Source organism: Ylistrum balloti, unplaced genomic scaffold, assembly GCF_031769215.1.
Source record: "Ylistrum balloti isolate Yb309-2 unplaced genomic scaffold, AGI_CSIRO_Ybal_v1 Utg370542, whole genome shotgun sequence".
In the NCBI taxonomy this organism is placed as follows: domain Eukaryota; kingdom Metazoa; phylum Mollusca; class Bivalvia; order Pectinida; family Pectinidae; genus Ylistrum; species Ylistrum balloti.
In genome coordinates this window covers 466,390-483,000 of record NW_026782344.1, presented here as the reverse complement: position 1 = coordinate 483,000, position 16,611 = coordinate 466,390, and the positions used below count along the sequence as shown (strand labels likewise).

Sequence of the window (16,611 nt, the reverse complement as noted above, 5' to 3'; positions counted from 1 at the left end):
CTTTTTTTTAGTTTATTTTGTAAGCGAAGAATATTATAGCAAAGAATTCTTCAATGTTAGGCTCTCTAATTCTGACCTTTGACCCTAGAATTTTTTTTGTGTCTATAGGTTTCTAGCATTAAGATTTAATGTGATCCTGATTGGATTCCATTGTGTTAACTGTCAGGCTTTGATATTCTGTCATTTACTCCACAATCTTTTTATGTTTGGTAAATGACAGAACATGCATTTCTTTATGTGGCCAAGTCAGCTATGACAGATTAATCTTTTACCAGTTAACGATATTTCAGTGTGACAACACTTTAGTTTGTGCCTTAATAAAACCTTAAATAATTATGCTCAGCCCCTCCCATCCCAGGGGTCGAGGTCTCATATTTCAGAGTGAATTTGGGCAATATCCATTTATTCCTACAAGAGGAGTACTATTGTACTATCTTTTGGGCCCAGCTCCTCAGTCCCCTGTGGGCAAGATAAACATTCATACAAACTAGGTTCCCTTTCCCCCAAGGATGCTTCTGACCACATTTGGTCAGCATCTGTTCATTTGTTCCTGACTAGTGTTATTTTAATATTAAGTTAACAGATCAAGGACATTACTAAAAGTGGCAATGTGCCAAAGTTTGATTGTGCCAAATAAGTACTTTTACATATGATGACAAAACAACAACTCGAGTTATTATACTTGAAAAATATTAGCAATATTGATATACCAGAAAGTTATGCCAGTCATACATGTTTTACAATGTTTATTTCAAATAAGGTATGGTATATTGTAATTATCACATAATATTGTATGCATGCATTCAACATGTCATCACACACAAGATTCTCTTCCAGACGTCATTTCCATTATTAACTACACAAGATCTCTATATTTTAACAAAACATTGTCTACATGTAATTTACTACAAGGGATGTCATTCTATCACAACAACCTAAAACTGTTTAATGTCACACAACTCTACAAAGATAATGTATATACTTGCGTACTGATCTTGTACTGTACTAAGCTAAGGGGCACCTCTGACTCAGTCGTAGGCTTATACAGAACATTTCAAAACCAGGTTCACTCTGATACTGTTGATTATCATAACACAAACTGGTCAATGATAATTACAATCCTTGACTTATGTCACTCAAAAATGTTGGTCCAGGTTTTACAGGAATGTTGTCAAGAGGAGAAACAGCTTCCAGCAAATGTCTTCATCGTAACAGAAGAGTAGGGCTCACACACAATCATGGGGAGGAACAGAGTCTAACCAATGTCTTCATCGTAACAGAAGAGTAGGGCTCACACACAATCATGGGGAGGAACAGAGTCTAACCAATGTCTTCATCGTAACAGAAGAGTAGGGCTCACACACATGATCATGGGGAGGAACAGTCTAACCAATGTCTTCATCGTAACAGAAGAGTAGGGCTCACACACACAATCATGGGGAGGAACAGAGTCTAACCAATGTCTTCATCGTAACAGAAGAGTAGGGCTCACACACAATCATGGGGAGGAACAGAGTCTAACCAATGTCTTCATCGTAACAGAAGAGTAGGGCTCACACACATGATCATGGGGAGGAACAGTCTAACCAATGTCTTCATCGTAACAGAAGAGTAGGGCTCACACACACAATCATGGGGTGGAACAGAGTCTAACCAATGTCTTCATCATAACAGAAGAGTAGGGCTCACACACATGATCATGGGGAGGAACACTAACCAATGTCTTCATCGTAACAGAAGAGTAGGGCTCACACACACAATCATGGGGAGGAACAGTCTAACCAATGTCTTCATCATAACAGAAGAGTAGGGCTCACACACATGATCATGGGGAGGAACAGTCTAACCAATGTCTTCATCGTAACAGAAGAGTAGGGCTCACACACACAATCATGGGGAGGAACAGAGTCTAGCCAATGTCTTCATCATAACAGAAGAGTAGGGCTCACACACATGATCAAGGGGAGGAACAGAGTCTAGCCAATGTCTTCATCATAACAGAAGAGTAGGGCTCACACACAATCAAGGGGAGGAACAGAGTCTAACCAATGTCTTCATCGTAACAGAAGAGTAGGGCTCACACACAATCAAGGGGTGGAACAGAGTATAACCAATGTCTTCATCATAACAGAAGAGTAGGGCTCACACACAATCAAGGGGTGGAACAGAGTATAACCAATGTCTTCATCGTAACAGAAGTGTAGGGCTCACACACACAATCAAGGGGAGGAACATAGTCTAGCCAATGTCTTCATCGTAACAGAAGAGTAGGGCTCACACACATGATCAAGGGGAGGAACAGAGTCTAACCAATGTCTTCATCGTAACAGAAGAGTAGGGCTCACACACATGATCAAGGGGTGGAACAGAGTCTAGCCAATGTCTTCATCGTAACAGAAGAGTAGAGCTCACACACACGATCATGGGGAGGAACAGTCTAACCAATGTCTTCATCATAACAGAAGAGTAGGGCTTACACACATGATCAAGGGGAGGAACAGAGTTTAACCAATGTCTTCATCATAACAGAAGAGTAGGGCTCACACACAATCAAGGGGAGGAACAGTCTAACCAATGTCTTTACACAAAGAGTAGGGCTCACACACAATCAAGGGGAGGAACAGAGTCTAACCAATGTCTTCATCGTAACAGAAGAGTAGGGCTCACACACATGATCAAGGGGAGGAACAGTCTAACCAATGTCTTCATCGTAACAGAAGAGTAGGGCTCACACACAATCATGGGGAGGAACAGTCTAACCAATGTCTTCATCATAACAGAAGAGTAGGGCTCACACACAATCAAGGGGAGGAACAGTCTAACCAATGTCTTTATCATAACGAAAGAGTAGGGCTCACACACAATCAAGGGGAGGAACAGAGTCTAACCAATGTCTTCATCGTAACAGAAGAGTAGGGCTCACACACATGATCATGGGGAGGAACAGTCTAACCAATGTCTTCATCGTAACAGAAGAGTAGGGCTCACACACACAATCATGGGGTGGAACAGAGTCTAACCAATGTCTTCATCATAACAGAAGAGTAGGGCTCACACACATGATCATGGGGAGGAACAGTCTAACCAATGTCTTCATCGTAACAGAAGAGTAGGGCTCACACACACAATCATGGGGAGGAACAGTCTAACCAATGTCTTCATCATAACAGAAGAGTAGGGCTCACACACATGATCATGGGGAGGAACAGTCTAACCAATGTCTTCATCGTAACAGAAGAGTAGGGCTCACACACACAATCAAGGGGAGGAACAGAGTCTAGCCAATGTCTTCATCATAACAGAAGAGTAGGGCTCACACACAATCAAGGGGAGGAACAGAGTCTAACCAATGTCTTCATCGTAACAGAAGAGTAGGGCTCACACACAATCAAGGGGTGGAACAGAGTATAACCAATGTCTTCATCATAACAGAAGAGTAGGGCTCACACACAATCAAGGGGTGGAACAGAGTATAACCAATGTCTTCATCGTAACAGAAGTGTAGGGCTCACACACACAATCAAGGGGAGGAACATAGTCTAGCCAATGTCTTCATCGTAACAGAAGAGTAGGGCTCACACACATGATCAAGGGGAGGAACAGAGTCTAACCAATGTCTTCATCGTAACAGAAGAGTAGGGCTCACACACATGATCAAGGGGTGGAACAGAGTCTAGCCAATGTCTTCATCGTAACAGAAGAGTAGAGCTCACACACACGATCATGGGGAGGAACAGTCTAACCAATGTCTTCATCATAACAGAAGAGTAGGGCTTACACACATGATCAAGGGGAGGAACAGAGTTTAACCAATGTCTTCATCATAACAGAAGAGTAGGGCTCACACACAATCAAGGGGAGGAACAGTCTAACCAATGTCTTTATCATAGCGAAAGAGTAGGGCTCACACACAATCAAGGGGAGGAACAGAGTCTAACCAATGTCTTCATCGTAACAGAAGAGTAGGGCTCACACACATGATCAAGGGGAGGAACAGTCTAACCAATGTCTTCATCGTAACAGAAGAGTAGGGCTCACACACAATCATGGGGAGGAACAGTCTAACCAATGTCTTCATCATAACAGAAGAGTAGGGCTCACACACAATCAAGGGGAGGAACAGTCTAACCAATGTCTTTATCATAACGAAAGAGTAGGGCTCACACACAATCAAGGGGAGGAACAGAGTCTAACCAATGTCTTCATCGTAACAGAAGAGTAGGGCTCACACACAATCAAGGGGAGGAACAGTCTAACCAATGTCTTCATCGTAACAGAAGAGTAGGGCTCACACACAATCAAGGGGAGGAACAGAGTCTAACCAATGTCTTCATCGTAACAGAAGAGTAGGGCTCACACACAATCAAGGGGAGGAACAGAGTCTAACCAATGTCTTCATCGTAACAGAAGAGTAGGGCTCACACACAATCAAGGGGAGGAACAGAGTCTAACCAATGTCTTCATCGTAACAGAAGAGTAGGGCTCACACACATGATCAAGGGGTGGAACATAGTCTAGCCAATGTCTTCATCGTAACAGAAGAGTAGAGCTCACACACACAATCATGGGGAGGAACAGAGTCTAGCCAATGTCTTCATCGTAACAGAAGAGTAGAGCTCACACACACGATCATGGGGAGGAACAGTCTAACCAATGTCTTCATCATAACAGAAGAGTAGGGCTTACACACATGATCAAGGGGAGGAACAGAGTTTAACCAATGTCTTCATCGTAACAGAAGAGTAGAGCTCACACACACGATCAAGGGAAGGAACAGAGTCTAACCAATGTCTTCATCATAACAGGAGAGTAGGGCTCACACACACACAATCAAGGAAACAGCTTGCAGTTGATGGCTTTATCAGCATGGAAGTGAATGGACACACACACAATCAAGGAAGCAGCATGCAGGCAATGGCTTTATTAGCATGGAAGTGTAGAGCACACACATACATTCATAAATAAAGGAATTGGTAAAATTGAAATACACAGAAAAGTGTATATTAGTGTATTCAGTCATAATTTTCACAGGAACAAAAATATAACCTCACTGTTTCTATAATCGATAATTATTGAACTGGTTTGTTTAAGTGATCTGACTAATGATAAATTTCTAGAATTTATAGATTATACAACACTAAACTTAAAGCTATTAAAAGTGGCAGAGCCAACAGTATACTGGTTAAAGGGAGATAACTCTCGATAAGTTGTTTTTTTCAGGTGATATTCACAATCTACATCAAATCAATCATATTATTCGTAGTAGTCACAACTGTCATCAGACAACACATCTTTTGTAAATGTAACATGATTATAAATTATATAAATAAATAAGTTTGGTCTACAGGTACTGTGTCAATGATATTTGATCCTCATCAATACAACATTACAATATATTATATACAGAGATGCAGAGAACATACATCTAGTGTGGCTAGAGGACAACAATGTAATAATCTTAGCACACAAATTCTATTAAACCATCAATTTCAGCAATAGATCATACACTTCTAAGTGAACAACTACCACCTTAACCAAACAGACACTGGTTATATCCATGTGCAACGCTGTCCCCTACATCTGTGTATGTCGTCAAAAGCTCATTGTCACACTTGTAAAATCGAAATATAACATAATTTACCAGGTATTGTCTTCGATATTATTGATACCATTATCTGTTGATTATATAGTTTAAATCCACATTACAAAATGAAATTTTGAAAAAATGATAAGGTAAGAACAAATACATTACAGGTGTGCATGAATACACTTTCAAAGTTACCTGTGTAGTTGCCAAGGTAACATAGGAAACCTGAGATTGAATGTGGAAAACAAAAAAATATACACTTGTATATAAAACCTTGCAAAACATTTTACCAAAACTTAAATACCCTGATTTTGCTTATCTTTATAAACCCTAATTATGGTGCAAAACAAACTACTTAATCTGTATTTTGATATATAAACAATAAAGACTTTTTCAATAGTTTTGGAATTGTTAAATGAATTAAGGGATACAATTAAAATTAATAACAGGCAGAAAAAGAACATTTGGAAATAATGAGAAAAACTTGACTAATAAAATTGGTGTGTTATGTATCACTTCATTCTATAATGATTTCCCTATAAAGTGTTGCTGAATACAAGCCACAGATGACATAAGAAATTTGAAGTCGCCTTTCATTCTTCTTTTCTCCTAGTTATGGCATTAATTTTGCAATTATTCATAAACGTACCTAGTTATCTTTTGGCAATCACTTGACAAAAACAAACTTACATTGAATTTGACAGAAATTGTACTTGAAAGATACATCAAGGAAATAGCTTTTAAACTTATTTTTACTTGTACAAGTAGGTATGATAATTGTTAGATGAACTTAATGCTAATGTGAAAACAAAAACAGAAAAGTTACTATGTTTGTCGGTTATTTGCACCAAGTGACATTATCGTTCTTCATGATTTGTCCAACCCATACGTATTAAAATTCTGGCAATAATTCTCCAGGTTTTTGTTATCTTTGGTTATACACGTTTAACGAAGAGAAAATGAATATCAATCTTTTCTTCTATCTACTTGATGAACATGCACATAACAAAATAACGTTATCAGTCATTACAATTCTAATGGCTAGTCTGTAAAAATATTGGATAATTTAGATGGCCACATGTTTTAAAAATTATAATATCATAAAGTAGAGAATAATTTCTCTTGCCCTGGACATTTGTTACCATGCTTTTACCAATGTGAGATTATCTAGTCCCCCTGATTGAGGAGGAGGGGTGTTTTCCGTGTTACAATGGTTGTATGACATCACTGTAACAAACAGATCAATTATGTCTTAGCAAAAATTTACTTCACATAAAAAAATTTATGCAAAACAATAAATTAATGCCATTGTGTACATGAGATAGCAAGCAAGATTTCAACCCTCAGGGAAAAATTGTTAAGAATAAGACTGTTTTGAAACTCAAAAAATCTTTCCCCTCAGGCTGAGATGCAAAAAAATCTACTGATTCCTTCTTGTCATCAATTTAATAGTGTAATGAATGATTCCAATCCAAGAGTGACAGGCTGTACTATCCTATACCTGGATAATGAATTTATTAAGAGAATTTATGACATATCTTTAATCGAATGAGACAAACAGGTGTTAACTGCCATAAAAAATTGGCATATTCTATCAGTAGTTTGGACCAAAGGACGTTAAGGTGCTGGTATGTATATCACATCTGTTAACATTACAAAAGCAACTCCAGGAATGACACAGATCTACATACAGGTCATTAAAAAAATTTAAGTACAAACTGGAAACAATTCAAATGTAAATAAAAAGGTACAACACTGTGACCATATGATGATATATTTACAAATGAGATGTTGACAAATTTGTTACACAAATCATGTGACATCTATTAGGTATACACATTTTCAACACTTCAACACTGATATAATAATTTTCCTGAATTCCAATAAATAGAACTTTTATTAGGAATGAAAATCGCTCAAAACATCATGATTTCAGACAATACATGGATACTGGTATCACATGGTATCTAAATACACTTATCCTTTCCCTGTTACTTATACTTGTATAAACTTCTTTGTTTCCATTTCATAATGGAATGTCTCCAAACCAAGGTAAGATTTTCATAACTTGTTTCAAAAATCTACTTTGATTAAGGGAACATGTCCAACTCTGTTACCTACAGGAATCTTTCAGACATATTACAGACATGCTTTAGTAAAATGTAAACCACAGATTGTGTTAATATCCTTCAGAGTATTTATATCCCGATACAAAACAATTTGACAACATGGTTTTGTGGGGATGACTGATCATCATGTGACTTGTGAAATATACAAGGCATAAGTATAGGCTAAAACAAGATTAAACACTGGTCATATTTTCACGATCAATTCTTTTAGACAATTTTATCTCAAATTTGTGACCACTGACCAGAATCACGTACATGGCAGATTACAGGAATATTCATGTATGAAATAATCCTTGATTTCCAATAAGTTTTACAGTGTCTGAATCCCAGAGTACTGGCTTACTCGAATTCCAGTCTTGGTGTCCATCTTATCTTGGCTGTGAAATTAAAGGTGGAGAGAGTGTTTATAACAGGAACCATCTATATTATCCATCCCTTCCATCCCAAGTGATCTCCAAACCCCTGGATAAATTATTGTTCGGAACAGGACAGTCAACCTTAAACACCACCAGGCAACTACTCTACGAAATAAATATACACAGGGAGAAAAACAAAACCTTTGGAAAGTTGTCACATTTTTTCAAAATTCATATCTATCACCTTCAATAAAATCCTGGTAAGCCTAAAGAAAACATCACAGCCAGTACTTTTTATAGATTTTTTCAGGCAAGTTCAGAGCATGATTTCCAAGATTTTGATGAGTCCCATTACTAAGAGATATAGTTGTTTCTCAAATTTTGAAAATCATGAGTCCACAACTCGTATATCGGAGTCACAAAAATCACTGACAGCAGGTGAAAATACATAAACATACACAACCTCACATCATAATACATACTGGCAGCAAATCAAATTTCAAAATAACCCCTTGATTTATTTTCAGCATGCATACACCCATGACAATATCCATTCAATCTCGGTTCTTATAAAACAAGAACTACAAGTGAAGAATTCTGTCTGGTGGTTATACAAATCCTTTGGTAGATGACCTCATCTATCATCATCTAACATCTATTTTGATATCTCTGCAAATGACTATAGAGGTTAAGAAAAATCCATGATACATGAATTTAGTGTAAAGAAAATTCCCTTGTAAACTTTAGTCAAATGTTTTACTTTCAACTGAAATTCAATGTATTTTGATCTGTTACAATAACATTATTTTCTCTCAATCATAAATTTAGGAAGGTTATACCAATCTATCTTACTGCTTGAAAAGAATTATCATAAAAAGTATTTCCAAAACAGAAAAGTCTGGACATTGCTAGTAATCGAGTTATATAATCAATTTAACATTTTACAAATCTGTCTTGTCTTTCTTGCAATGTATTGTGTTGATTTCTTTTATAGGCCTGCTTTCAACACCAAAGAGAATACTCTTTTCAGTATATGTATGTGCTTGTTGTATCAGGGAATGCTGGAGAAATATCAAGTGCCCCAGATGAATATTTTGGTAAATACATGATACATGGTGCATACCAACAGTACTCTTATATATAAATTGGAATTTCACAACTACATCAAGAATTTCTTTCAACAAATTAATGACAGCAAGGAATGGTTTCATACACATCACAACAAACTCTGTCTGCTAAAGATTCACAAGCTATAGACTCCCCAGATCTGAATCCTGGGACATGCAAGTTCAAGAAGCTTGACAATTTGACTAGAATTCAGCTGCATCTTTCCTTTGATCTTCGTGTGTGGACACACTGAGTACTTGTGTCCTTCAGTCCTGTGTCACCGTGGAGCTTCACATATAACAATGGGAAAGTCTACGTTGAGGCGGGGATGAGGCAGGTCAACTTCACCCTACATTAATGATAATATAAAAAATGTGTTTTCTTACATGATCATTTACCAAGATATTTTCCAATATGTCAACAAGGACTTTTAAAGATGTTTTTGTAAACACCCGAGACTGCATTATTTTTAGTTTTTTTATGTAATGTACAAGCTCCTACCTGAGGGCGAAGGTTACGATACTGCTTTTTCATATAATGATGACGGCCTTCAATTATTTCAACATAAAACTCATGAGCCAGGTCACCATCTTCATCAAAGTACATGGACCTGTTTGAAAACAAAAAAATTTTTTGGTCTCAATAAAATTCATGAATATTGTATCCAAGAACTGAGGTTACACAATGTAATTCATTGCAAATAAATAGCTAGGGAGCTTGGCATTTCTCTTCACATGTTGATGGCAGGACATTAAGTTGACCCCTGACATTTGCATTTAGCAGTTTCAGAAATAAAATCACAAATCTGAATGTTGAGGATCAAAACAGATGTGAAATAGACATGTCCCTACAAGCCAAAGGGTCAATACTTTTGGGAGTCAAAAACATACTCTCAAGTCTACTTCATACTTTGTGGTGAGATTTAGACACGATATACAAAATGTAATGATATCATCATTTTTCAAGTTTGTTTTTTGAAGACCTTGATTACAAATAAATAGACCACTGATTATAAATTTGACTTTTTGTGGTAACATAATGAAAACTGTACACCGATAACATCTATCAAGTCTTCAATGTTTTCACATTCAAGGGAGGATCCACTAACACATGCAGAAACTTAAGTGAATTGTACACTTCTCAAGATTTATGCTGTGGAACACCAATTAATACCATGAACTCAGACACCATTCTATTTGTATGTCAATTTCTGGTGGCACATATTATACAGTTCAGATACTCAATCCATCGACTCGGATATGTTAACTGATGTACACAAAGTAATTTAGACTTGGGGAGCATTTTTAACATTTGTCAATGTTTAATTTTTTCAGCCTGAACTTAAATGTTCTTTTAGACTACATCAATATTGTACTTTTTTGAAATCATATTTCTGATAAACTGCTCTTTCCACAACTTTGGTGTTGAATCTGTTCTCAGTGATATTTGACCTACACCACAGTTTCAGAAAGGGACAACAAGAACACACATATATATAATCATTACCTAAAATATTTTGTATTATCTTACATCTGCCTGTTTTAGCCATTTAGCCATTAAATTTCTTTTGGTAGTGAATTCAAATCTATCAAAGAACATATGATCTCAACCCCCCCCCCCCCAATTTATTTTCTCTGAACCAATGATAACATTGCAATCTGAATCAGTAGTTTGTTACAATAACAAGTGGAAGTGGAATGGTTAATCAATCATATGGAAACTTAATTGGCATTTTTTGTTAATATAAATTCTTGTGTTCAACAGTTAACGCTAATATCTATTTAGGCTATGTCATGCTGTATAGCGTGCGAAAAGACTATAACCAAGTTATTTCTACTTTATGTTTACAAGTAAGAACTTATGTATAGCTACAAAATGCACCTGTATACTCCAAAGTGTTAGTTATATAATGTGAGAGAAACTCATAGTTGAGGAAGTGTGTTGAAGTTTGAAGTATAGGGGACGTCTACATTCTATGTGTCCCACACTCACTGTACCATTTATAATCAGTAGGTCGGTAATTGTATAGACAAGCACGTGTACTTGTGGCCGTGAATGTGCGCTTTCATTAAAAACACTGAAGCTTGTGTACTAAATAATTTTAAGTCCTTGCAATCCTAAGACACTTCCCTATTATCCGACAGTATCTAAAACATGTGATTATCACATATGGATTTGTTTTATACAATAACCGTTAATCGTCTGTCAATATCCGGATTCCTGAAAATGATATGGCAGTCAGTCTAAACTAAAGACAGATCAGCTGATGATCTGTCACTCACCCAGAACGCTTAAAGACGAAAGGTGTTACTGCAGATCTGTTTTGGCATGACTGGCTATCGTCCACAGCACCAGTGAACAAAGACGATACCGATTTGGACACTTTGGATGCCAGCGAAGATGTTTTTTGGCCCATCTTCACTCATCTTCGGTAATTCATAAGCAGGAAGTGGAAAGTGCATCAGCAGTAGAAGGGGAATAACTCTATATGGTACTAACAAATTAAGGTGTCGCTCTCCTAAATTAACATTGCGTGAAAATGATTTACAATATATCTTAGTAAAAAGTACTTTAATACTTTCCAGGAAATATATAGGCTTGTTGTTTATAGACTGATGGCCACAAATAAACCCAGTACAAAAGAAAATTGTGCTGTCCCTTACTAATTATACATATTACACGTGTTTATTTATTGTATTTTTTTTATTTTTCAAGTTTTTTCAAAACAGCACATAACCACAGTAATAAGCCTATGACAACTCACAATTTCGCATTAATCATCATCATCATCATCATCATCATCATCATCATCATCATCATCATCATCATCATCATCATCATTTCCAAAGAATAGTTTCCGTCTGTGATTTACAGAATAAACAAATGGGCCGATATTTACTTTATAAAGGATTGAATTTATTGTCAAAATATTGTGAAAATGTTATGTTGAAACTACTGTGGTTTTGATAACTAGTTATTTTGAACGGTAAAGACAAAATACTTGCCCGAGTACATGTAGGTTCCGCAACTTTGAATCAATCTGGTCAACCCATCTTTTTTTTTCTACGGTTTTGGATACCAAAGGAACGACACAATGATAGTAGCGACTTCATTAAGTGGTTGATTGCTGTATTCCCGAATATCTGAGTTGTGTTTAAAAAAGCTCTATCATGTTCGAGATAAATAAACTGTGTGTCATCTTCTGTGACGAAATCTTGATCTCGTATTCCAGCATTCATATCGCCAACAACATCAATTTGTATATCTTCATTATTATTCTCTTTTGATAACTAATTCAATTTCTACTCTCAAAATTCTATAAAAAAAATGTATGTACAACGCATTACGTCCTTGTTCCGATGACAGGTCTTGTACCGTTCGCCTTTATTCCGCTGTAGGTTGTACCAACCGTCTATAGTCTACTGTAGGTTGTACCAACCATCTAAAGTCTACTGTAGGTTGTACCATATAATTGTGTTTAAAGAGTTGTTTATGTTTTGAATTCAAATTAGAATTCAATAGCCTTTCCCATGCTCTAAATACATCACATCAACATCACACCAAAACTTGTTACTACTCTTGACACACGCTTTAATAGTCATTTCCACAATTTACACTATGATCTGTAGGACTGGTACACTTACTCTGGAGAATTTTTTTCAGTCACCCTAGTTTAAGTGCATCAATAAACGCCGGAACGTTTATCATCTTCAAACTACCTTCAAATTAATGTTTAATTATGACCTTCCTTTTCTCTTTATCTATTTTGCCGTTCCATAGAAAGTTAAAGAGAGTCGTATTTAACAGATTAATAAAAACGATACCAGAATTTGGGAGGGAAGTGAATTAGTTGTGAATTTAACAGGAATAATAGATAACTTGCCTATATGATTATTAGTGACTTCAGCTTAATCATTTTCATCAAAGTTTAGTTTAAGTCTTTAATGCAAGTTCTCACTTCCCTGCTATATTGTTTTTCTTATTCTTATTGCTAATATTTCAGTAAAATGTATAAAGATATTTGGTGCGATGGGGTCACCTTGGCGACAGCCACGTTTGACCTTGAAAAAATGTTTTAAGATTACCACGTGGAGTAGCTGTCGAAGTAACATTATAGTGAAACGTTTTCAGCCATTTTCTGATTCTATCTCGAAATAAAAAAAATATATTTTATCTATATCTTCCCATGAAACAGAATCAAAAGCTTTTTCAACGTTTATCAAAAGAAGCTTTCCTGGTACATGTATATTGTTTTCTTCAGTTCATTAATCCGCAGATGAGTGTAGTATTTTCTAGTATAATTAATGCCTGCTAAAAAAAATCCTGTTTGATCATATCTACCCGTGTACAATATTATATGTTATGTACGACATAGGATCGTTACGTGACTGCTGAAAGTGAAGTGAGAGAGATTTATATAGGGTGTGACAGTACTTGTTTCTTTTCTGTGTGTGTGTGTGTTTTTGTTTTTAGTTTTTTTTTTGTGCGTGTTTTTTGTCATTCTCACGGCGAATATCATGTTTAAATCAAGTGCTTTAAAAGCGTCAGAGGTCTGATTCTATCAAGAGCAGGATATTCAGTCATATCGTAAACGGTATAGTCAAAGGAAAAATAATATGTTGAAGTAGAACCCAACAGATCTATTCGTGCTTCATTCTGACAATTGAATACGTAGTATATATCAACACTTCTATTATCTTTTTCTCATTTTTGACCTATAAAATATTGTTTAATCAAGGAAAAACATCCATTATTCAATATTTCAAACCGTCGAGTAGCTAAAAAAGCCAGAGAGCAGGTGCGTTTCATAGTCACATTTGGCATATTCTGGTGTAAAATATGTTTTTTTTGTAAGTAACTATCTTCTTTATCTCATTTGTTTTATAAAATCATTTTTTAGTTTTCTGATAAATATGCGTATCCTTTTCATTAATCGTACGTAACGTAAGCACTGCTCTCATTTTATTAACATTTAATCTGAAGTTTGCCCTTGGTCCACAGTCGTGCTCTTTATATTATAGAAATGACCAGGAAAACAAAATGACTAACAAGCGGCCATCTTAGATTTTGACAATGAAAGTATATCATTGCTATTTCTTGAGAAGTACTGAATGGATACAAGGTAGATCTTTTTTTTTCAAATTTCATGTGACTGAAAAGTTTAGCCCTCTTACATTAAAATGGTATCTGATTTGGGACTTTCAAAAACGACTGCCAACCGCCCATCTTGGATTGTGTCAATGAAAAATTGTTATATCTACCTTTTCAGAAGTAAGGGAGGTATCTTTCTACTTTGAATTTAGGTTTCCTTTGGTCCTAATAGTTGTGCTCTTTCTGATTATGGGACTGAAAAAACTTCACTAAAAGAGTTAGTGTCAAGGTGTACCCACTCCAACACGGCTGGTGTCAAGGTGTACCCACTCCAACACGGCTGGTGTTAAGGTGTACCCACTCCAACACGGCTGGTGTTAAGGTGTACACACTCCAACACGGCTGGTGTCAAGGTGTACACACTCCAACACGGCTGGTGTCAAGGTGTACCCACTCCAACACGGCTGGTGTCAAGGTGTACCCACTCCAACACGGCTGGTGTCAAGGTGTACCCACTCCAACACGGCTGGTTTCAAGGTGTACACACTCCAACACGGCTGGTATCAAGGTGTACCCACTCCAACACGGCTGTTGTTAAGGTGTACCCACTCCAACACGGCTGGTGTCAAGGTGTACCCACTCCAACACGGCTGGTTTCAAGGTGTACCCACTCCAACACGGCTGGTGTCAAGGTGTATCCACTCCAACACGGCTGATGTCAAGGTGTATCCACTCCAACACGGCTGGTGTCAAGGTGTATCCACTCCAACACGGCTGGAGTCAAGGTGTATCCACTCCAACACGGCTGGCGTCAAGGTGTATCCACTCCAACACGGCTGGTGTCAAGGTGTATCCACTCCAACACGGCTGGAATCAAGGTGTACCCACTCCAACACGGCTGGTGTCAAGGTGTACCCACTCCAACACGTTAGTGCCAATGTCTACCCACTCCAAAACTACGTAACAATTTTAACAACTGTCGACAGTTTATGCATTCTTCTCATCAAATTGATAACATTGTGGATGAAAAGTGCCGGAAATTACCCCCAGAAATACTCCTATATGACCATACATCGCTTTAGTGATTGTAACATATAACAAAGTTTATCCATAATTTTGTAAATACCTTTATTGCGATTCAAGCAAGATAAAACATATGACGTCATAAAGGAATAGCACATTTCATTTTACGCGAGTGGTTGTAGACACAAAGGGTCAACCAGTTTAGGAAAACAGCTCAGAGATACTATTGTGTTTGCGTAATATATTATTATTAACAAATAGAGGGGGAGGGGGATAAAAACTTGGATATGGGAGATAAATAATCCATCTCGTTATGTACCAGACATTTGAATGATTTCCACTAAGAACGTAATACAACACGATCCATAATTTGAATTCCAAATTTGTGTTATACAATACTTCGTTGACAGTTTTTTAATAATAACGTCTGAAGATGTCGACTGTAAGCGATTGCTCGTGACGTCGATTCTTTTTATACGTTTTATTTTCTAATGCAGAAAGCGATTTGAAACACATTTGTGGCGCAAAGACTTCTGACAATTAATTGAGCAGTGCTATTGTCATTTTCCGAAGTCAACAACACACCAAATGGAAATTACCAATGTATAGAATACACTGTGATTGATACTGTATAATTACAATGTACGATAGAATACACCGTGATTGATACTGTACAATTACAATGTACGATAGAATACACCGTGATTGATACTGTATAATTACAATGTACGATAGAGTACACTGTGATTGATATTGTATAATTACAATGTACGATAGAGTACACTGTGATTGATATTGTATAATTACATTGTACGATAGAATACACTGTGATTGATACTGTATAATTACAATGTACGATAGAATACACTGTGATTGATACTGTATAATTACAATGTACGATAGAATACACTGTGATTGATACTATACGATAGAATACACCGTGATTGGTATTATATAATTATAATGTACGATAGAATACACTGCGATTACTACTGTATAATTACAATATACGATAGAATACACCGTGATTGGTATTATATAATTACAATGTACGATAGAATACACTGTGATTAATACCGTATAATTACAATGTACGGTAGAGTATACTGTGATTAATACCGTGTAATTACATTGTACGGTATAATACACTTTAATTGATACTGTATAATTACAATATACGATAGAATACACCGTGATTGGTACTATATAATTACAATGTACGAAATGATACACTGTGATTGATACTGTACAATTATAATGTACGATATGATACACTGTGATTGATACTGTATAATTACAATGTACGATAGAGTACACT

General features: G+C 36.5%; 1 protein-coding gene across 1 annotated transcript; it reads right to left on the bottom strand.

Moving 5' to 3' along the window:
* Window positions 1–5,953: 5,953 nt before the first annotated feature.
* On the bottom strand, window positions 5,954–11,595 carry LOC132556047 (tumor suppressor candidate 2-like). The gene is made up of 3 exons (XM_060220440.1): window positions 11,462–11,595; window positions 9,681–9,789; window positions 5,954–9,528 (listed from the first exon to the last, which is right to left on the bottom strand). The coding sequence occupies exons 1-3, from the start codon at window positions 11,593–11,595 to the stop codon at window positions 9,457–9,459; spliced, it is 315 nt and encodes a 104-aa protein (XP_060076423.1). The 3' UTR covers window positions 5,954–9,456.
* Between the last annotated feature and the right edge of the window lie 5,016 nt (window positions 11,596–16,611).